General features: G+C 44.1%; 6 protein-coding genes and 1 non-coding gene across 7 annotated transcripts; 5 read left to right on the forward strand and 2 right to left on the reverse strand.

Moving 5' to 3' along the window:
- The first annotated feature begins 108 nt into the window (after nt 1-108).
- On the forward strand, nt 109-1,940 carry BYT42DRAFT_575750 (uncharacterized protein). The gene has a single exon (XM_051568988.1). The coding sequence runs from the start codon at nt 144-146 to the stop codon at nt 1,662-1,664; it is 1,521 nt and encodes a 506-aa protein (XP_051421528.1). The 5' UTR covers nt 109-143; the 3' UTR covers nt 1,665-1,940.
- Nucleotides 1,941-2,242: 302 nt separating this feature from the next.
- Nucleotides 2,243-2,313, reverse strand: BYT42DRAFT_t106. The gene has a single exon. It is a non-coding gene; the product is annotated as a tRNA-His (tRNA).
- A 664-nt stretch (nt 2,314-2,977) lies between these two features.
- BYT42DRAFT_606223 (dihydrolipoyl dehydrogenase) lies at nt 2,978-5,291 on the forward strand. Its single transcript, XM_051571141.1, has 9 exons — nt 2,978-3,038; nt 3,102-3,185; nt 3,254-3,335; nt 3,395-3,477; nt 3,545-3,680; nt 3,756-4,321; nt 4,402-4,908; nt 4,972-5,019; nt 5,086-5,291. The coding sequence occupies exons 2-9, from the start codon at nt 3,147-3,149 to the stop codon at nt 5,149-5,151; spliced, it is 1,527 nt and encodes a 508-aa protein (XP_051421529.1). The 5' UTR covers nt 2,978-3,038; nt 3,102-3,146; the 3' UTR covers nt 5,152-5,291.
- Nucleotides 5,292-5,623: 332 nt separating this feature from the next.
- BYT42DRAFT_575753 (muts domain V-domain-containing protein) lies at nt 5,624-10,138 on the forward strand. Its single transcript, XM_051568989.1, has 24 exons — nt 5,624-5,705; nt 5,770-5,819; nt 5,879-6,011; nt 6,074-6,330; nt 6,391-6,477; nt 6,536-6,665; nt 6,753-6,827; nt 6,895-6,953; nt 7,016-7,250; nt 7,333-7,469; nt 7,544-7,669; nt 7,723-7,837; nt 7,938-7,993; nt 8,045-8,306; nt 8,372-8,435; nt 8,520-8,581; nt 8,637-8,732; nt 8,812-8,876; nt 8,945-9,112; nt 9,199-9,290; nt 9,395-9,564; nt 9,628-9,735; nt 9,801-9,844; nt 9,910-10,138. Exons 1-24 carry the CDS (start codon nt 5,669-5,671, stop codon nt 10,075-10,077), a joined length of 2,796 nt encoding a protein of 931 aa, XP_051421530.1. The 5' UTR covers nt 5,624-5,668; the 3' UTR covers nt 10,078-10,138.
- A 1-nt stretch (nt 10,139) lies between these two features.
- Nucleotides 10,140-11,196, forward strand: BYT42DRAFT_575754 (uncharacterized protein). The gene is made up of 2 exons (XM_051568990.1): nt 10,140-10,707; nt 10,799-11,196. Exons 1-2 carry the CDS (start codon nt 10,248-10,250, stop codon nt 11,071-11,073), a joined length of 735 nt encoding a protein of 244 aa, XP_051421531.1. The 5' UTR covers nt 10,140-10,247; the 3' UTR covers nt 11,074-11,196.
- BYT42DRAFT_575758 (uncharacterized protein) lies at nt 11,197-13,591 on the reverse strand. The gene is made up of 11 exons (XM_051568991.1): nt 13,308-13,591; nt 13,171-13,227; nt 12,856-13,114; nt 12,668-12,789; nt 12,551-12,611; nt 12,337-12,481; nt 12,182-12,284; nt 11,665-12,116; nt 11,544-11,613; nt 11,365-11,475; nt 11,197-11,300 (listed from the first exon to the last, which is right to left on the reverse strand). Exons 1-11 carry the CDS (start codon nt 13,567-13,569, stop codon nt 11,236-11,238), a joined length of 1,707 nt encoding a protein of 568 aa, XP_051421532.1. The 5' UTR covers nt 13,570-13,591; the 3' UTR covers nt 11,197-11,235.
- A 2,214-nt stretch (nt 13,592-15,805) lies between these two features.
- On the forward strand, nt 15,806-20,961 carry BYT42DRAFT_499220 (uncharacterized protein; the record flags this gene model as incomplete). Its single annotated transcript, XM_051564621.1, has 12 exons — nt 15,806-15,857; nt 15,908-16,074; nt 16,157-16,408; nt 16,512-16,554; nt 16,631-16,773; nt 16,839-17,093; nt 17,171-17,607; nt 18,396-18,831; nt 18,913-19,108; nt 19,190-19,750; nt 19,822-20,625; nt 20,687-20,961. The coding sequence occupies 12 exons, from the start codon at nt 15,806-15,808 to the stop codon at nt 20,959-20,961; spliced, it is 3,621 nt and encodes a 1,206-aa protein (XP_051421533.1).
- Between the last annotated feature and the right edge of the window lie 52 nt (nt 20,962-21,013).

Genomic DNA, 21,013 nt, shown 5'->3' on the forward strand with positions numbered 1-21,013 from the left:
CATCAGCTATGCGCTCCAGCAGAGATCCTAATTTGGATCGGGACCTGAAAGCCTTTTGGATAACCCTCGATCCCGTCTTACTGTTTTTTATTATTATTTTTCTTTCATCTTTTTCTCGTTCTTATCTCTTTCTGTCTGGCGCAATGAAAACCATAGTTGCGACTCTTCACCATTTGCTCTTTTCGTTTATGACCACAACCCTGCACGGGTGGCAGTCGTTCTATGGTTCCATCTGTCATACAGTTCAATTAATGATGTTCAATGCATTATCGTCGTTTTTCAGGCAACCACCAGCAAAACCAACGTTCACCTCGTCTAGAATAAACGAATCAATCGTGTTGCCGAGGAGACACCACCGTTATGTTGATAAACATGTCAATCACCGTCGTCGTGGAAACCACTCGTATATTCAAACCGTGCCCAATGAAATCCTCATCATGATATTTGAATTCCTGGCCGTCCACGACAAGGCAACGTTAACGAGCGGAGCGCAGGTGTGTAGCCGATGGTACACACTGATCATGCCCATTTTGTGGCGTACAGTGATAATCAAGCACTCGAGACAACGTTGTGGTTACCTGGGTCATGTGAAATGCCTAAAAAGGGTATTTACGAACCATGTACGGAAGAACGGTTCATTCATCCGATCGCTTGTATTGGCTCACGCTGGCCCTTTTGTGTCAGATGGCTTGATCACCCAAGTGGCGATCCACTGCCCCAACTTGACCGTTCTAAATTTGGCCCAATCCTGGCTTATCACTGACGAAGTCCTGCAGGTTCTCAGCCAATCTCCATGCGCTCCCAAGTTACGGATCCTCAATCTTGCTCGTTGCTACAATATTACGGATGAAGGATTAACGGCCCTTTCAAAAACCTGCACATCTCTGGAGACATTGATGCTCAACGGATGCTTTAACGTGACCGATACGGGCGTTATCCGTTTGGTGCACGCGTCCAGTCAGACCCTGCGTCGTTTGCAACTCAATGGATGTAACCGTATTACTGGTAAAACGGTACACGAAATCGCTGTTGCATGTCACCTGCACCTCCAATGGTTGGACCTGGCTCGGATCAAATCCATCCAACATTCCGATATAGAAACTCTCGTACATCACTGTCCAAATATTACGCACCTCAACATCGCCAAGCATACACCCGTTTTGGTTCGTCGCCTGCGCGAAGCATTTTCAGCCCAGTCGTCCTCGGCCGACCATCGACATTCACGAAGGCACACTGTCTCGTTTCTCAGCGCCATGCAATTGACAAGCGATTATCACACGTACTCTGAGTTGCTGGAAAGGCTGCAATCGGACTACGCAAAGACCGATGTTTCTAAAGAGACGATCACCGTCATTAGTCAACATTTACCTAAACTGGAATACCTGGACGTGTCCAACTGGATTTTCCTTTCAGATTCCAGTCTCCTCCAGCTATTGCGTAATGTTCGTACTCTGCGTTACCTCAACCTTATTGGATGCCATTGTAGTCAGCGTCTGATCAATCATCTTTCGCACCTTTCCAAGAAAACCATGCGCCTTTCATGTGTCACCGTAGGCAACATGAATTTGTTGGTCGGGAAAAAGAACGAGATCCGTCGAGGTTGGGACAACAGCATTACGCACGGCGCATCAGAAACAGTCGTACTGGGATCATTGGAGCGTTAATAAACTTTACCCCACCTTGTTCCTTTCTCGTGGCTTTGTGTGTAGGTAGTCAACCTCTGCAGTGTCTGACACCTTCTTGTATTTCAACTTTTTTATACGCGCATTTGTTCAATAACCAACGTTGTATATTTTTTTTTGTGTACGTAATAATAACTTAAAGGAAAAGCTGAACCTATGACTTAAAATAAACGGCAGTAAAGATAACAAAGCATCCGGCCTTTCAAATAAATCTTGCGACGATACATGTGGTTTTGTGCCTGTAATTCGAGTATTTGCACCATGTTTTCTTTACAAGCAAAAATATTACTGTCTTTCCTACTTTTTTTCCGTTCCACCTGACCAAATAAAAATCGCACAACAAAAATATGGACCTTTCACCAATGAACCCATACCGTTTGTCTACGTGGGGTTAGTGGCCTTGAAATTTTTATAAAACCCGGCACATTCTCAACAAAAAGACCAAAATTACTAATCCCTCTCACCTCCAACGAGCGATATGAACTGTTTTTCCAGACGTAAAAAAGGTCAAAAAAATAAATAAATAAAATACAGATAGGGAAAAAAGCAAAAAAGGTAATTGCCGTGACCTGGAATCGAACCAGGGTCAGCGCGGCCACAACGCGATGTACTGCCACTATACTATCACGGCTTCTTGAAGTCTTACTTTGTAAGTGATACACATTCGAAGGGCAAAGCATCCTGCGCAACTATTTCTGATGGTGTTGGAAATCAGAGAGTACTATGGGATATAAAAGCATTATTGAGGGAAAATGCGGGTGGCGGGTGGCAGGGTTATAATATGTCGCTTAGCGAAGGAATGGCGGGTTTAGTTTGGAGCGGGCATTGAAATGAAAATGAAGTGTTGAAAAGTTTCCATGTCACGGCATTTGATGTATTCGCGTTGCTGGAGAAATTACAATTCTAATCATAGAATTTCTCACATATATGCGTCGCAGTAATTATGATTGATATTCGTCCTAACATGTGAAGATCAGCGGTAATGAACCGTCAACGATGGATCTGGCGGGATAGACAAAGATTGTAAGTCAATTGGAACAAAATAATACTAGAGGGCGTCAATTGTAAAAGGAGACAAGCGGTATTGACCGGCTTGTAAACCATATACCAACATATGCTACACAGCATATAAAATGCAAGAAAGCGCATGGTTGGGCTACTGGTCACAGAGAAATCTTTGAGCAGATGATATAAAGTAAAATATACGATAAAAGGAAAGGATAATATAGCCTCAAGAAAAATGCATAGGCCGTTGAAAGGAATCTGACTATTGAACTATGGTCCCTTTGATTTTGCTTCTTCTTCCTGTCGAGGTGCCAAAAGCCAGCAGCAAAGCTCGGCCTGACAAATTTCATAGTAAGAAATGACCGGAATTGCGTGACTTGTCTATAAGGCCAGTTTCTGAGTTTATTTTTGTAGACTATTCTGACGTTTTTTTGGCACCTCTTTCTTCCTCGTGCCATTATGTTTAGATTGGTTGCTTCCAAGGCTCCTCTGGCTAATGTACCTATCAACTCGATTCAAAGTCGTCTGTTTTGTGAAATTAACGTTATTGTTTGCATTATTCTTAGATTGCCGCGCGCAATGCTGCATGCAAAACCGTGCGTGCACCTGTCGCCACCCAGTTCTACCGTTACTACAGCAGCCCTGCTGGTACGTATATTGTGACAGGATTCTTGTTATTTTCTTTTACACTCATTCATTCGATTTAGATACCGAATACGATGTCGTCGTTATTGGTGGTGGTCCCGGTGGCTATCCTGCTGCTATCAAAGCCGCCCAACAGGGTCTCAAGGTAATTATATTGAAGAAACATGGCCATAGTAAAGAACTCAAATCGACCATACCTTGTTCATTTGTAGGTTGCTTGTATCGAGAAACGTGGTACTCTCGGTGGTACGTGCTTGAACGTTGGCTGCATTCCTTCCAAGGCCATGTTGAACAACTCGCACATTTTCCACCAGACCCAACACGATTTGAAATCGCGTGGTATTGACGGTAAGTTCTCCGAAGCACACACGCATTCAAAATAAATCTGCCAGATAGCTTACGCATCGGACGTGACGTTTTTAGTGAGCGATGTCAAATTGAACTTGGACAACATGCACAAGGCTCGTTTGAAGGCCGTGAACGGTTTGACCAACGGTGTTGAATACTTGTTCAAGAAGTACAAGGTCGATTACATCAAGGGTGCAGGCAGCTTCAAGACCGCGACTGAAATTGCCGTCGACGGCTTGGACGGCAAACAATCGTCTCTCAAGGCTAAGAATGTGATCATTGCTACCGGATCCGAAGTCACGCCTATTCCTGGCATGGAAATTGATGAAAAGAAGATTGTTTCTTCTACCGGTGCTCTTGAACTTGCCAAGGTGCCCAAGAAGATGGTAGTGATTGGTGCGGGTGTCATTGGTCTCGAATTGGGTTCGGTCTGGTCTCGCTTGGGTGCCGAAGTTACCGTCGTCGAATACCTCAACGCCATCGGTGCTGGTATGGATGGTGAACTTGCCAAAAACTTTCACAAATTGTTGTCCAAGCAAGGCTTGAAGTTCAAGATGAGCACCAAGGTCAACGGTGCCAAGATTGAAGGTGACAAGGTCTTGGTCGATGTTGAAGCTTCCAAGGGTGGCAAGGCCGAAACGGTAAGTGTCCAACACATTCATTCAAATAATGATAATTTGGAAAAAATTGCGGCTGTACCAATACAAATTCATGTTGATAGCTCGAAGCCGATGCTGTCTTGGTGGCCATTGGTCGTCGCCCTTACACCACAGGCCTTGGTTTGGAAAATATTGGTGTCGAGATGGACAACCGTGGCCGTGTTGTAATTGATTCGGAATTCAAGACCAACGTACCCAACGTTCGCTGCATTGGTGATGTCACTTTTGGTCCCATGTTGGCTCACAAGGCCGAGGATGAAGGTTTCGCTGTAGCTGAAATGATTGCTACGGGCCACGGTCACGTCAACTACGACGTGATTCCTTCCGTTATCTATACGCATCCCGAAGTCGCTTGGGTTGGTAAGAATGAAGAACAATTGAAGCAAGAAGGTGTCAAATACAAGACTGGCAGCTATCCTTTCGTTGCCAACTCGAGAGCGCGTACCAACGATGACACCGATGGTTTGGTCAAGGTTATCACTGATGCCGAAACCGACCGTATCTTGGGTGTCCACATCATTGGTCCCAACGCCGGTGAAATGGTCGCTGAAGCTGGTCTCGCCATGGAAGTAAGTATCTCCTTAATACATATTGATCGGATTTTTACTAATGGTTTGTTTCTAAAATAATAGTATGGTGCCTCTGCCGAAGATGTTGGCCGCACTTGCCACGCTCATCCTGTAAGTATCATTTCATCAATTGAGATACAAGTTTGTGGGTCATCTTATTCACTGAATGATTTCTAGACATTATCTGAAGCTTTCCGTGAAGCTTGCTTGCTTGCTTCGTTTGGCAATGCCATCAACTTCTAAAACCGTCCGGCCGATAGACCGTAAAAGGATCGACAATAGTTCATATAAAGATACGCTTAAAAAAATAAACCAGTAACGCCCACGTTTTTGTCACTCTGTATTTGTCGGCTATCCTGTCATATGTAACTGCCAATTATGAGGAAGAATCGATTCCAAATAATCACCCAGGTTTCTTATTCTTGGGGGGTGGCAGAGTGCCACCCTCGTCGGTTTTGACGACAGTATACTTTTTTCGAATCAAGCATAAAAGTGTCACCTCTCTGGAGAAGCCCACCTGTGTGCATACATCTTTGGTACATTTCCGCCATTCCATGGCCTGTATCTACGTTGTATGAGACAAAATAAGCAGCATGCAGCGCAAACTTTTTCAATGATGACAGAAAAAATTGAGCTTCCGTGATTATGCATTGACTAAGTCATTTGGGGCGTGACTGTGGGTTCGCGCGTTGAAAGTGACAGCTGCACGCGTTTGAAGAAATTCACGCGACTCGAACAAGGTCCATTAACCACCATCAACATGAACCAATCACCCAAAGATTCTATACCGGATATTGGTAGATAAAAAATATGTAATATCGCTCAATATTTTAGCATTGCCTCACCCAAAAACTTTATTAGACAAACCTGAGCAGCAGACCTTTGTAAAGTTCTTTCGATCACTCACCGAGGTATGAAACGGCGTAACATGCAGGAGTGAGAGCTATTGAAACTGATCTTGTCATGTTAGGCTGACAGCGATACCATTCGGTTATTCGAACGAGACGCTAATCAGAAAAGATATTATACCTTTCATGGCGACAATGCCCTTTATATTGCACAGCATGTATACAAGACGACATCAGTAGTGAAATATTGGGGAGGTTAGCATGGATAAGCTACATTGGGGGGGGTTTCCTTCAAAGCTAATTCGAGTTTGCTATAGGGGATGCTGTCCGAGGTCTTGCTACCACCAGTCTTTCCAGCAGTGTTGCAGGATCGTTTTTGAGAGACGCGTTACTCAACAAGCAGAAGCGCATCGAAATCTGGACGCAAAAAAAGAACTCGTCTCATTGGGAACTGTCGCGTAAAGCATCTCCCGGAAATCTCCAGGATGTCGAAGATTTACTCTTCCTTGACTCGAATATGACGGCCGCACCGGTGGTGATGGCCGTGAAACTAGCTACGAGCAACGAAAACAAGGTAACAGGAGAAAGCTCCATCTACTGAAAGAACAAAACCGATTGACTTTTATTACGATAGGTCGTGGGGGTGGCGTTTGCAGATGCCACCGTCAAGGAATTAGGCATAGCCGAGTTCCTCGATAACGAACTGTATTCCAATTTCGAGGTGAGTGATGGCATGGGGAGTGAACGCCGACCGTCAGTTACTGATTGCTTCTCACTAGTCGCTTATCATCCAACTGGGTGTGAAAGAGTGCTTACTACCTGCTGACGAAACCGAAAAGGACTATGAGCTGATCAAAATTCGAAATATATTGCAACGTTGTGGCGTGGTTATGACCAGCAGGAAAAAAAGTAACGTTGAAAAGCCCATTGCCCAGTTCTATTATCTGTTCCCTTAACTAATGGATCATGTCTTTTCTTGGTATGGCTACTGTACAGACGATTTCAATGCTAAAGATATTGAGCAAGATCTTAACCGACTTCTGGAAGGCGAAATATCCAGTGCTGCTTTGCGTAAGTTGCTCACTTGGCCATAGTTCTAACGCGCATGAATGACTCACAACAACTGGCACTACTGTAGCGGAATTTGAAATGAAACAGGCCATGCCTGCCGTGGCATGTCTCATCAAATATCTCTCGGTAAGTTGGAGCACGGATAAGACAAGGCCAACAGCCATCATTAATGGGATGGATTCCTTTAGCTGTTAAGCGACGAGCACAATTTCAAACAATTCAAACTTCGACATCACGACTTATCCCAGTATATGCGATTGGATGCGTCAGCGCTCGGTGCTTTGAATTTGATGCCAGGGCCACAGGATGGTTCCAACAAGTCCATGAGCTTATACGGTCTATTGAACAAGTGCAAAACTGCTCAGGGGAGCCGATTATTAGCGCAATGGCTGAAACAACCTTTATTAAATCTCGACGAAATCAGTAAGTTGACGTTTCCTATTTCATTCAACGATGCGGAAGGTTACAGGAACTGAAACATGCCCCCGGGGGATTCTCTTTACAGCTCAGCGCCAAGATATTGTCGAAGTATTTTACAAAGATACCGAACTTCGACAGTCATTGCAAGAAGATCACCTTCGAACCGTCCCGGATTTACATCGTCTGGCAAAAAGATTTCAGCGCGGTATTGCCAATTTGCAAGTGAGTCTACAGAGTTGTTTTTGGCGGCCAGTTGAAGACTAGGGTATTTGAATTTCTCATTCTCGGTATAAAAGGATGTTGTTAGAATTTATCAGGTCGTTATCCGACTACCTGCGCTGTTGATGTGTCTTGAAGCATGCAATGCTCCCACAGATGCCATGGGCAACCTGATCAACGAAATGTATACTTCCAAACTCAAAGTAAGTTTTTATTTGGATATCTATGCAAAAAACAATGTCTCACTCGATCCAAGGAATATATCGCCAAATTGGAGAAACTGCAAGAATTGGTAGAGACAACGATTGATCTGGATGCGCTCAAGGACCATGAATTTATTATCAAATCCGATTTTGACGATGAATTAAAGAGCAAGTATCATGAATGACAACACCTGCTCGTTCTTGGTGGAGCGGGGCCAATTTCTTCAATGCGAATCTTATTAATTTGAATTCTTCTTGTCTCCCGTAGACCTTCGAGAAATGATTACAGACTTGAAGGAACTGATAGAAAACCAACACCTCGAGGTAAAACCAAAAAATCTGGGTGACGAACTCCTTATTAATGTGTTGGTGTAGGTCGCCGAGATGCTAGGGTTGGATCCGGAGAAAAAGTTGAAATTGGAGAAACACAGTCTCTATGGTTATTGTTTGAGAATTGGACGAGCGGACGCCTCGGTGATCCGCCAAGATCCCCAATTTATTGAATACTCCACACAAAAGGCCGGTACCTACTTTTCAACGGGTAAAATGAAACATCTGAATACCCAGTTGACGCAATTTGGCACATCCTACGAACGTCGACAGAATGATCTCGTCAAGGAAGTGATCAATATCGTTGGTACGTATGCCGAATACCAAGCAAGGAAAAAAAGGTTCAGCCAACTTAAATGATAATGAATCTAGCCACCTATTGTCCTGTGCTCGAATTGCTCGGTGGGGTTCTGGCTCACATGGATGTGTTGGTGAGGTGAGTTGCGGATTGCATTTGAAAAAGACAAGTGGGTGATGACCGGGGAAATGGCAAGCTAACTTGGCGTTTTGCTTTCAAAAGCTTTGCTCACGTATCTATCATGGCGCCTATTCCGTACATTCGTCCCGATATCCGACCAATGGGTAAAATGTCAAAATAGTCGAAAATCATACATAAAAAGCTGACGGATCTCGACAGGACAAGGCAATGTGCATCTCCAAGACGCAAGACATCCTTGTTTAGAGGTGCAGGACGAAGTGAACTTTATTCCAAATGACGTGGAAATTACAAGGAGTAAGGATCCTGCCATTTCGATTGTACAAACTGTTCGACTTACCACGGTCTACTTTTTTTTTTTTTCTTTCTCGCAAAGATCAATCCGAGTTTCAGATTATTACCGGCCCTAATATGGGTGGCAAATCCACCTACATTCGACAGGTAAGAACATCTTTTTTCAGAAACAATGGCCATGGCAGACCCCAGTTTAATGACGGATGGATCTGTAGATTGGCGTTATTGCCCTGATGGCTCAAGTGGGTTGCTTCGTCCCCTGTACGGAAGCAAAGCTGTGCATATTTGATTCCATCCTGGCCCGTGTCGGAGCCGGAGACAGCCAACTCAAGGGAGTTTCGACATTTATGGCGGAGATGTTGGAAACCGCGACGATTCTAAAGGTAACAACCAGAAAAAAGTTAGTACGGATTTGTGAGAAAAATGATGGGGCTTCATGCGACAATTTTTTTTTTTGAAATGCGTCTAGTCTGCAAGCAAACATTCGCTAATTATTATCGACGAGCTTGGACGAGGTACAAGCACTTACGACGGATTCGGTTTGGCATGGGCAATTTCAGAGTAAGTCCGACAATGAATTTCCCCCATTGCCAAAAGCAGATCAGCTGATGCAAAAAGTTTGTTGTTGGTTATTTTCTCGACGGTTTTTTTTTCGGCCATCAAAGACATATTGCCACCCAAATCAGGGCATACTGTTTATTTGCTACGCATTTTCATGAATTGACGGCGCTCGGTGAAAATGTACCGCATGTGAAGAATTTGAACGTGGCCGTTCACGTCGGTAACGAAGGAGACAGTGACCGAAATATCACGCTACTGTACAAAGTCAATGAAGGTGAGTCTAAAACCAGTTAAGCTTCGAAAGTTGGGCTTTTTTCTCTAATATTTTCTTGTGCAGGCGTGTGCGATCAAAGTTTCGGTATCCATGTCGCGGAGTTGGCCAACTTTCCTGTTACCGTTGTGAAACTGGCTAAACGAAAAGCAGCCGAGCTGGAAGATAGTACAAGTGAGTGTCTCAAGATACCGCTGTATCAGAAAAAAAAGAGGTTCCTGACAAATGGGAAATAACAGACGTAGATGAAGAGTCGAAAAAGCACAAGGGTGACAGCGTCAAGGTAAGCTGGACATGGCAAGCCAATAAGCGATATATTTGCATAAAACCAACAATCAATGAATCTAGGACGGTACCGCGCTTGTTCAAAAGATGATTCAAGAAATTGCCAGTGTGGACAACATGGAGTCACTGGATCATGACATGCTACTGCAACGGGTTCGTGATATCAAGAACAAGTATAAGCATGAGATGGAAGCAAATCCTTATTTGCAAGATCTGATGGCCGGGCTTTGAAAAGCTGGCACGAAAAAAAAGGGTGCAGGGCACAAAATAAAAAAAAAGTGGAGATGCGCATATTTCCTTCTTCACTCTCGTCCACTGTTTTTTTTTCCGGTGTGTGTGCTTCCTCTCTCTCTCTCTCTCTATTTTATTTTATTTTTTATCATTGCATTCTTCAAGTTAATATGGTGAACAGCAAGCAACACAGCGTTATTCCGACGTCTGTAGGCCTATCGTTGGGATTTGTCGGCATTATAGGGCTTGTGCTGTCCCTTATCTCGCTGTTGCCTCTTAATATCTACAACATCACTATCAGTGTGCAAACGCTAAGTGACGTACTGAAATATGAGATGAATGAAACCCAGGATTGGCGCCAGTTCTCAGCCGAGGGTATACAATATGCAAGTTTTCTGGCGGGGGCCATTGTGTCGTCGCTCATCACGGTCATTCTTGTATTTGCGACATGCTGCTGTCATCGTCCACGGCCCAGCTGGGAGACCGGGGAATTGGACAGTTTTCACGGCGACATGGCGATCAGTGAGCTGGAAAACAGTTGTGAAAGCGGGCACCGTAGGAATGGCAGTCTGTGGTTAAGCCGGTTGGGCTGTCTAATTTTTGTGCTTCAAATCGGCTGGGCGTCGTTCGGTAAGCAAAAACGCAATTGACATAAAAGCAAAGAAAGAAAGAGAGAGAGCTGAAAGGTGTTGATGATTTTTTGCATCATGGTGTTTTATAGGGACCCACGTTTTGTTCAACACAGACAGCCACCGGTTTCCTACGACGATCTATCCATCGACGATGGTGGTTGTTTGTATCTTGTGGCTTAATTATATAATCCTGATACTGTTTGCTTTTATCCTGTTTTGTGCGTCCATATTTATTCTGCTTGGTACAACTTCCAACAAGTCAAAGGAAAATACCGCGAAACCATCCCTTGGACGAAATGCCACTCATTCTCCTGCCGATCATCATGACGATACGGACGACGAAACCGCTCCGTTACTTGGATGAGGTTTCCCCATGTATAAAAAATAATAACGATTCCCCATGCATATAATAATAGTTGCAATATGTTTATATGTATCAAAGCATACTGTTGTGTATACCTCTTTTTTTTTTTTCTAAATATTCCCTCCTCAATTTTTCTTTTTTCGGTTACCCTTACTTCCTTATTTATGCCAGTTGGGCGTACATATTCCGTTCGTTCCTTACAAAAGCAGCAACAATCATGGCCATGGCTGCGCAACAGATTGGTTCAGTCATTGGTCTTTTTCTCGTGGGATTTTAATGGGGTTTACTTACGCATCCAAATCTCCAGTCGGTCGCGCAAAAATGAATAAAATGTTACTATTTTGACTTCTTGCACTTCGTCCAGTAGATAGGAAAGGATGGCTCCATTTTGAAGGGCCAAAACTAACGAATAGGGTTGATGGTTAATGCGTCAAATGTTGATGAATACAGGCCAGTCCATAGACAGTTACAAAGATAATTTCGGGGTAGGTGTGATGCTGTGTCGTCGTTTTTGGACAGGATCATGGCAGCTGCAATTGGCTAAGGGGATGGTGAGTCTAACTGGTCGTGCGGTTATGTAACAGTACCTACTACGGAGTTAATTTCGGTGGGATCGATGACCATCCGAATCCGCCATTCCATTGGAATGACAGAGTTGGATGATTTTCCCCCCAGACTTTTTTGGATAGATTCGTATACGTTATCACTTGTCCATGAGGAGGAGGTATCGTCGGTCCGACGATCGGCTTCGCCACGCTTCAGAATGTAGACTGTGTTGTCGTCAGTCCAAGCAACCAGAATGTCACCCTCGGCATTGATGTGCAATCCAACAATATCACTAATGTAGTAATCACTTCCTGAATTTAACGTGGTTTCGGACCAGAAGAAGAACTCATCCAGCGTCTGGCCCTGTGTATCTCGATACACTTTATACTTTTCCGTGTTGTCCGACTGCACTAGATCCAGACGATCGGAATAGTCGAGGGTCAATATCGTATCTTTGATAACATGGGTCACCAGGGTTTTCTCGTCATTGGATCGGGCTAAGTCATGGAATGCGAGCAAATTTAGCGTGTTATGGACAAAAAAAAAAAAGGTTTAGACGTACATGAAGGAAGGGCGGGAGGATTGATCTTGACTCTTTCATGGTGAAAGTGAGCATAGTCAACGTATGCCATATGTTCGATAGATACATCCATATAGACGTCTTCCTGCAGTTTATACATAAGTGCTATTCATGGCATGAGACGGAAAGCGACTTACAGAGAGATAACGTGAGTAACGCTTATCCCACAAGTTTTGAGAAGTTGACTGGGGATGAGGAATATGATCAAACAGGCTGGCATTGATGTGGTGAAGCAGCGAAGTGGTATGTACGTCTAGCACAAATACGCGAAATGTGGATGATCTAAGGAGGGTCACTGCAAGTTAGGCGGACGACCACGCAAAGAAAATAATGGGCGGTGAGGTGTCTTACTTGGAATACAGTCTAGATAGCATGCCATGGTACGTTTCAGTGCCTGCTGGTTGATGCCATCCTGTGGATAGTCGGGTCAGTATTGGATAATCAATCGACGGATCTCCGCAAGCTTACTTTCTATGGGGGGTCCGGGTTGGCTAGAGGTCAAGCGAATCCTCTCAGCGTTTTGGGAATGTGGAACGGAGGTGAGATTGGCAGGCAGAGGAAGAACCCAAAATCGATGCGTATCAGGGTCTCTATATTGCATGAGCGTGAATGAGACGGGATCCACCACAAATCGACATGAAGAAAATTGGTGTTACCGTGAATATATGATGCAGTTGTCCTCAATGGAAAAAGTGACAGGCCACAGTTGGCCCGGTAATTGCAGATCTTTGTATTGTACAGAAAGGTCTTGCAGCAGATAGTATACTCTCACTATCAATGTGTAACTTTCATTTTCCAATTCGTAATAGAGGACGGCCAATTGAATGTCGGTAGGACGATCTGAGCTTGGCGGTGGAGTGGAAACTTTCAAAATCGGGCCTGGCAATTCATGCTGCACGGTTTGCGTCCATGCACCTATGAGCCAAAAAAATGAATACATTGATACACGACCGAGACCATCTCCATCCAACCTTGCGTGTTCGGTGATGACAGCGAGTGGTGTGATATCCTGTATTGACGGACGGAGCCTGTGTAAGTTCAAACCGTGGCATTCGATGAGAATTGTGGGATTCTTTGTCAGTGTGGACCGATCGAAAAACTATCCTACCTACAACTTGAGACTTGCGTAGATTGGAGGAATGGGGGTCTATTGAGGGTTCGTTGGCGGGTGTGTTGAACCATAGCGATGTCAAATATAGTGAATCGTGTGCGGTTGTCAGAATCACTTCATCAGGATGCACAGGTAACAGTTGAGCTGAGCTTTGCGGTTGTAATTTGAGTGGTTGAGCATACGGTGGAATCTGCAAAAGACTAACAAAATATATCATGGAAATCCCGGCGACAAGTAGGATAATGACGCGCCATTGCATGTTTCTTTGGAGAGTTGAAGCACCTTGGCTCTAATTTTGCCACGAAAAGCCCAAAAAAAGGTGCCCTCCAAGATTTAAACAGCGACATTCACATATAACAATGGAGGTTATGAACCATTGACTTTTTCTTTACTTAGTTACGTATTAAGACCCGTTTTATTTGTTTGCTCCCAACTCAAAAGCTGATAATATTATTGCATGGTTCGCAAGATTGGAGGGTAGAATACATCAGCCTCTGAGTATCGGGTACTGGACATGGGGACACTGGGTACGTGATAGGTTTTGACGTTTCATTGGACAGGCGCCCCCAAAGGCTATATGAAGCTTAGCCTTGACGACAAGGTAGGAAATAGGAAGGTGCCATTGTTCTCGCGTCTTCACTTGCGAATATGGAATAATGAAAAAGTAGATGTTCGATAGTTTGCCCATATAAAGAAACTGCAGCAGCAACGCGACATGGTTAACAAAATTGTATGGGTATCCTTTGGTTTTGTCAACAGAATGTCCTAAGCAAAGCATCATAATATTTATAAAAGGAGAAACCTTATCCGCGTCAACAAGGTTCGTGCTTTTACAATTTCAGCGCTTTTCGGGCCCACCAGGTCATTTCTTTCTTTTCCTTCTAACAAGCCGTACACCCACTGTGCAATGGATGCCACCTGCTACTGGACGTCGCACCCATTGAGCGACATTCGTCAGACAAAACCTAACGCAATACGGCATAACCTGAGCGAGACTCTTGATGGAACTTTGATATACTAATGTCAATACTCTGGCATACCGTACAGTCATGATTTCCCAACATGTGTGCAGCAGCACTTATTGCCCCCCTCCGTCCTGTCCCGCGCAAGGTTATTGGGTATTTTAAAAAAAATGAGTTAGTAAGCTCTTTAATTGATTCAAATGTTGTCAAGATATTTACCTTTTGTTATTCGATGCAGCAGATATCCAGAGTTTCCCGACCAAAAAAAAAGAAGCGATACAAATATTAAAAGTAAAATAATAGATGCGTCTGTAAAAACCCCCTAAAAACCCCGTGGGGAAAACAAGGAGGAAAGGACTGCAAGAAGGTCTATCGAAATACTACAAACTACAAAAATAAAATGGTCGGGAAGAAATATCAAGACAATACCATGGGAAGTAATCCAGGTGAAGTCAAGCGTAAGTGTTTTCCGATGGAAAAGAGAGTCAAACCACTGACGATGCCCTTTGACGACTGAAACCGGATTGGCCACATTTGGTGCGCGAACAAAGTAGAAAGATTTGGAGGGATGGATGGCTTTGCCAGGGCGAAAAGAAAACCGGAGAGAAAACCAAAAGCTAAAGAAAGGATAGAGAAAAAAGAACGTGAGTTTTTTCTTGTCGAAAAACCAATAGTCACACCACACAAAAGGTACCTTTTTGATAATAATCGACTTGACCGGTTACAGATACACGCGAGAAAAAACATAGTCTGGATGATGGATGATGGATGCGAGGGGATGCAATGATAGTGAGGGATATTCAGGTAAACAGAAGATAGAGGAGAAAACCAAAGAAAAAAGAAAAAAACGAAGACAAAATATATGTGGATTTCCCCCGGACGAAACAATAGTCACCTAAGGATGCATGAATGATGAGCAATATCGTTCGATTAGCTACATGGGAAAGCCTTACTCTAGAGAGAGGTAAATCAGAGACAAAGAAAAAATTGAAGACGAAAATATGTGGATTTCCCATGGATGAAACCATAGTCAATGCATGAATTCATAGATCGAAGCATATCTGCTCATGTATCATTCGATCATCGAAAACTGAAGAGAATCAAAGGGCATATGATACGCAGTATAACTGACAGAAAAACCAAACTAAATGATGCAACAGAACACCCAGATCGACATCATCCACCACCTTTCTTCAAAAAGAGCTCTACTCACATTTTTGTTTGATAGACGACGATGCTCTGTTTGACAGTAACTGGCGCAAACGGCATCTTGCTGCTGATTATTTCGCCTATTATCGTGAAAGTGGGCAGCGAGGCATGGTTGAAAGATAAAAAGAAGGTTTTAACTTGGTGTAGATCATGTGATTTACAAAATCGCTAATTTCCCCAGATTTGATTTTAGATTGTTTAGATTTAGTCTCTGAGTTTCCCTTTTTCTCTTCAGTATTAGACGGTATGAAATAACGAGACCAGTAAAAAGAGACTTTATTGGCCGAGAGACTCACGAATTGGTTACTTAGAATGACCCATGACATGCCGCAGGATTTGGAGCCGTGTCTTGCTCGTCTTGGCGTAACCCCCGAAGGTACCCCAACATACATTTATGCAGCTCATTGAAGCTGACCATAATGACAGATAAACCGTCTTTTGTAAAGGAGATCAACGCCATCGATGACGTTGAAACATTGCGACAACTCGTCATCCGAAAAGAACGAGAACGACAGAGTATCGCCAACGATTTGGACGTAGCAGCACGATTGGGACTAGTCATTTCAGAGACAAACGAAGCCATCCATATCAAAGTAAACTCACTTTTCAACCTTCGCCTTCTTTCACGCCTGAGCCTTTTTTTAACTCATGGTTTTCTTTTTTACCCCTTATCAGCTGGCGCATTTAGAACGTGAAAACCAAATGCTCCGGGATGATTTGCAGTTACACACATCCTGTCGATGCCAGGATGCCGACAAGATGAGTCGCTTTCACGACGACTTGAACACAGCCCTCCCAACTCCCTCCTCGGACGAAGATCATATTCAGCTTACCCAAGAACTCGATCAAGCCCGCCGAGAACTAACCAAATTTCGTAAAGAAATGGACGGATTATCCGCCCAACTCAATGACATGGCTTCAGAAATGGTAATGCAATGGCGGAGATCCCCACCACTAGTTTCTTTTACAAAAAAATCAACCAGAAATCACATTGATTTTACTAAATGGACGAGGATATAACCAAATGCAGGTCGATTCCAGAGCAAGAGTCAGCATGTATGCAAAGCGTCTTGGTAGGTTTCGAAGGAGCAAAATGGGAAACAGTTCAAGAAACAAATGCTTATTGACAGTTTATTATTTTTAAAACAGCTGAAGTAGAGCATAAATTAGCAACGACCCGAGAAATGAATACCAATTTGCAATTACTGCTGGAGAGGGCGTTGACCAATCAGAAGCAGTCGAGCTCAAATACATCCCATCTCGTCAAAAATATTCAAACCGATCTTTCAAGGGTTCGTGCCTGCCTCAGAATTGGCTTGCTATCGATTTTTTTGCGGCACTGATCATTCTTTTTTAGATCGTGGCGGAAAACGATCAATTACGCGCACGGATAGCCGAATTGGAGCATCAACAATTGGAGTGTGAAGAGCGACTAACCGCTATGGTAGCTCAAGCCAAAGAATATGCATCTTTGCTCGAACAAGCGCAGGATATCATCCACAACCTGAGTGAACCCCGATTATCGGATGACGATTCGCTGAGTAATGGATTGTCGACAGCTTCATCGGCGTGGGATAACAGCGTTGCAAGTAAAGATACCGAAATTACAAAGGTAGAGAGACACACAGGGCAATACGCCACTGTCGGGTGGAGGTGATCTGATTCAATAACTGGGTTGGTTTTTTTTAGGGAGCTGTATTTTCTGCTGAATTCCGACACGAAATGCAAAAGGAAATTGAGCGTAATTTGACCTTGCGAAATGAGATTCGGCATCGCATCATCACGGCGGAATCGATCACGGCGGATCGAAAAAAATCCCAGGAAGGGCTTAAATATCTGTTGTCGGACTATGACAATGGGTCGGTGAGTTTATCGACGAGCACAAGTTCGTCCACGGTATCAACGCTGTTTTCCTCCTCCAAGAAGGATCGCGTTGCCAACGACACCGATTACGGTTCAGTGACAAGTGTGGCCACGTCACAAACGGGACCATCGACGTCGGTGCCCATCAATACCTTGCGACCGGCCAACTTTTTGACAGGATTCAACAGTTTCAGTTCCGACGGACTTGGTATGGGCACCATGCCGGCCACCAGTTTCATTACGCGAGGCATTCCTCCCCGAGCGTTCACGACCAGTCGCAATGGAAGTGAACCCAGTATCAGTACTCGGTTCTTCCAACGTCTAGCTTCCCGACTGGATGAATATGATAAGAAGACCAACAATCAACGATAAATGTCAGTCGACCTTTTCCCTCCATTCCTGCCGAATGCAGGGCTTATTATTATTTCCTTTTTTATCCCTTTTTCCCATGATAGATGCTCAGCATCCTGGAAAATTCTTTGATATCCTACAGCATGCTCTGCTGGCTCCCAGCATTTTTCTACACATTACACACACACACACACACAATCGCACACACATGTCTTACTTATGGTACGCATTATTGTACAAACACAGCCGCCAGCATTTTTTTTCCTTCTTCTTCTTGTTTATTTGTCTTTTGCAACAGGGCATGATGCATCTCTCTGATCTATTTTGAAATAATGAATATTGTATAATCTCTTTTTTTATGCTTGTTATCATTTTCATTATGTTTCCAGCAGCAACTCGCTATGGTTACTGTTTCGTACCCCTTGTTTTCGAGATGCCCATGTCAGTAATCTCCATGCTAGCCACGACTTGATGGCGCAAAAAAAAAGTAGATGCGAATCTCTTGTTCAAAGGTGTCCTCTCAGTTCGTTCTAAGCGAGCCAAAGAATAAAGTTTTCGAAAGTAGGTTTTCATTGGAGGAAAGCGAAATCGTTGGGTGCCTTGCCAACCCACTTTTTTTTTCTCTATTTCCAACCGCGTCACGAGACGACAAGGGCTTTTCTAGTTGTTCCTCGAGTTAACAATCCCCTCGTTGAACAAGTGCGCCGGATATGAATGACAAGGATTCTGAATCTTCAGAAGATGAGTGGATCATCTCCTCTACGGCCACTGAGTCGGATATACCCAAATTGAAAGCGAGAACCAAGCCCAAGCTTTCCGCAGCCGCTATTCGCACCGTTCGCGCAGCGTTGCCGAGGTCGGCTTTATTGACAGCCAAGGCCACTACCAGCAAGCCATTGCCACCATCCCCCGTTCCATCCACAGCAGCAGTCGATGCCAACTATCTGTCCAATGAAGAGCTTGCCGAAATATGCAAGACCATGGATGCCCAGCGACTGGTCACCCGACTCGTCGACGTTTACAAGAATTCCGAAACGTACCTTTGCATCCGAGAAATAGAGACACCTCCTTTTTATATTGAAGCGAGAATGGTAAATCAATTGGACGAATGCGGCGATCCATGCAGTTTCATTGTGGTAAGTGGGAGTGACAGTTGCCTTGGTATTTTTTCTTTATCTGCTAAGAGCTTCTTTTTTTCTTTTTCCACCTGCTGACAGCAATTTCTTCAACGGTTGGCCCTGCATTTTGCTCATCACACAGACAACAAGGATTTTTCTGCCAAATTTCGACGACTGTTGGCGCAAGCCTTACTAAATGCTTTGGATCGATTCTTGACTATGGCACCAAGCAAGTTAAAGCAACATAGATCGCAGCAGGAAGAACCCGATCTCATTTCATTTCAAGACACGCCCAGTTCAATGCCCAATCTGATTTCTCTGGACGATATGGATGATGATGATAATAATGATGGCAATGACAATAGGAAACAAGAAGAAGAAGAAGAAGAAGAGAATGATGAAAAGATGGACGAGGGAGCGAATGATGATGATGACTCCAGTGATGAGGAGAATCACGATCATGACGACAATGAAGTGGATGAAGACGAATCGATGCCTATTATTTCACTTGCTCAACTGATCGATGTTTCGCCTGAAGTCACCATCAAGTATACGCTCAGCAGGAAACATCAGGAAGCCTGCATCGGCTTGCTGTACAGCATTCCTACACCCATCCTCGTGTATTACGCACTCAACGTATTCCAACTCGTACCGTTACTCAGTGAAGGCGGAGAATTCCAAGACGACGGCGTGCGCTTGTGTCAACAATTGATTCATCATGCAAATTACAACGAAGCAGTCCTCTGCATGCAAAAGCTGAATCTGTACAATCAGTTCAAAATCGAAACCCTCGCCGAACAATTTTTCATGTACGGTCAAGGAGCCATGCTTGCGTTGTATGTTGGCCCACGTCCGGATTTACAGCGAAAACTTCTCCACTTTATCGATACCCAATTACGTTATAACTTTACCGGGTCCTTGGAAATTATATCAGAAGGTAACAAAAATTTTCCCCCTCCAATATGTTTTCTTTCACGCTCACACTCACAGTGTATGGCTTTAAAAAAGACATTTTAAAATCCACTGAACCCGAGGAGGACATGATGCTGCCTCTGCAGAGGTTAAAGGATCGGCGGTTCCAAAAGGAAATGATCAATTGTGGCAAAAGACTTGTTCAAGATATGCAGTTACCCGAACGAGAGTCTTACTTTCTTTGGCTATCACAGCGTTACGGCTCGTTACGATGGTTGGTGGCTCAAAGGGCCAAACAGCAAATGGACGAAAACGATTACTCCATCGCAGGAAGTTCCAACTTTAATGGTTTGATTGAGCTTGTGGCCAGTGAAGATCCCGCCCTGGCCAAACTCGCCATTAAAGAGCTGATCGATGTCGGCGATAATATCGCTCCGGCCTTCTTTGCTGCCAAATTACACCAACAACATTTCTTCTGTCGCTATCAGACGTTGCCTCTGCAAGATCGGCTGGTGGGATCCATTAAAGGAGAGCAATTGTCGCGTCATCGTAGCAGTTTTAGTCCGTCCAAGCATTCCGACAGCGGTTCACCTACACCCGTGATTTATTATACCATGCCTCCTCACGTTCAAGTTATTTTTGTCGAAACGTACGAATCCTTGATGCATATGGATGAGATCCTTCGCCAGTCGCACTTGATTGGCCTCGACACCGAATGGGTGCCTCAGTTTGCGAGAAACAGGCCCATCAAAACGGCCTTGATGCAGATTGCCTCCCATAACGGATATGCCTTTTTACTCGACCTCACCATCATGCATCACTCATGGAATGCACCGCTTTGGTTGATGACCAAGGATATCCTTCAGCGACTTTTTGAAAACAGCGATATTATCAAACTAGGTAAAGGAATGCGCGGACGGTGCATTTAGATGAAACAAATTCTAAATCCTCTGGCTTTTAGCTTACGATTTTGATGGCGATTTTGCCACGCTGGCAGTATCTATACCAAGTCTTAAGGATTGGAAAGTAGCTGGTTTACACGATTTCAAGACATTGAGGTCGTATCCGCCGGGCTGCAAAGATCCCCAGGGCTTACCTATTGCTGGCGGGTTGGGTGGCGTGGTATCGACCTTTTTAAACGTCAAAATGAACAAAAAGCAGCAATTGAGCAACTGGGAACAACGTCCATTAAGCGAAGAGCAGATTCAGTATGCCGGTAAAGAAAAAAAAGACTGACCAATGTTTTCCTTCTCGATATTGAGGAACGAAATATTAACCCCACATTTGT

The sequence above is a fragment of the Radiomyces spectabilis genome (assembly GCF_025331425.1).
Source record: "Radiomyces spectabilis strain NRRL 2753 chromosome Unknown BYT42scaffold_9, whole genome shotgun sequence".
Classification (NCBI taxonomy): domain Eukaryota; kingdom Fungi; phylum Mucoromycota; class Mucoromycetes; order Mucorales; family Radiomycetaceae; genus Radiomyces; species Radiomyces spectabilis.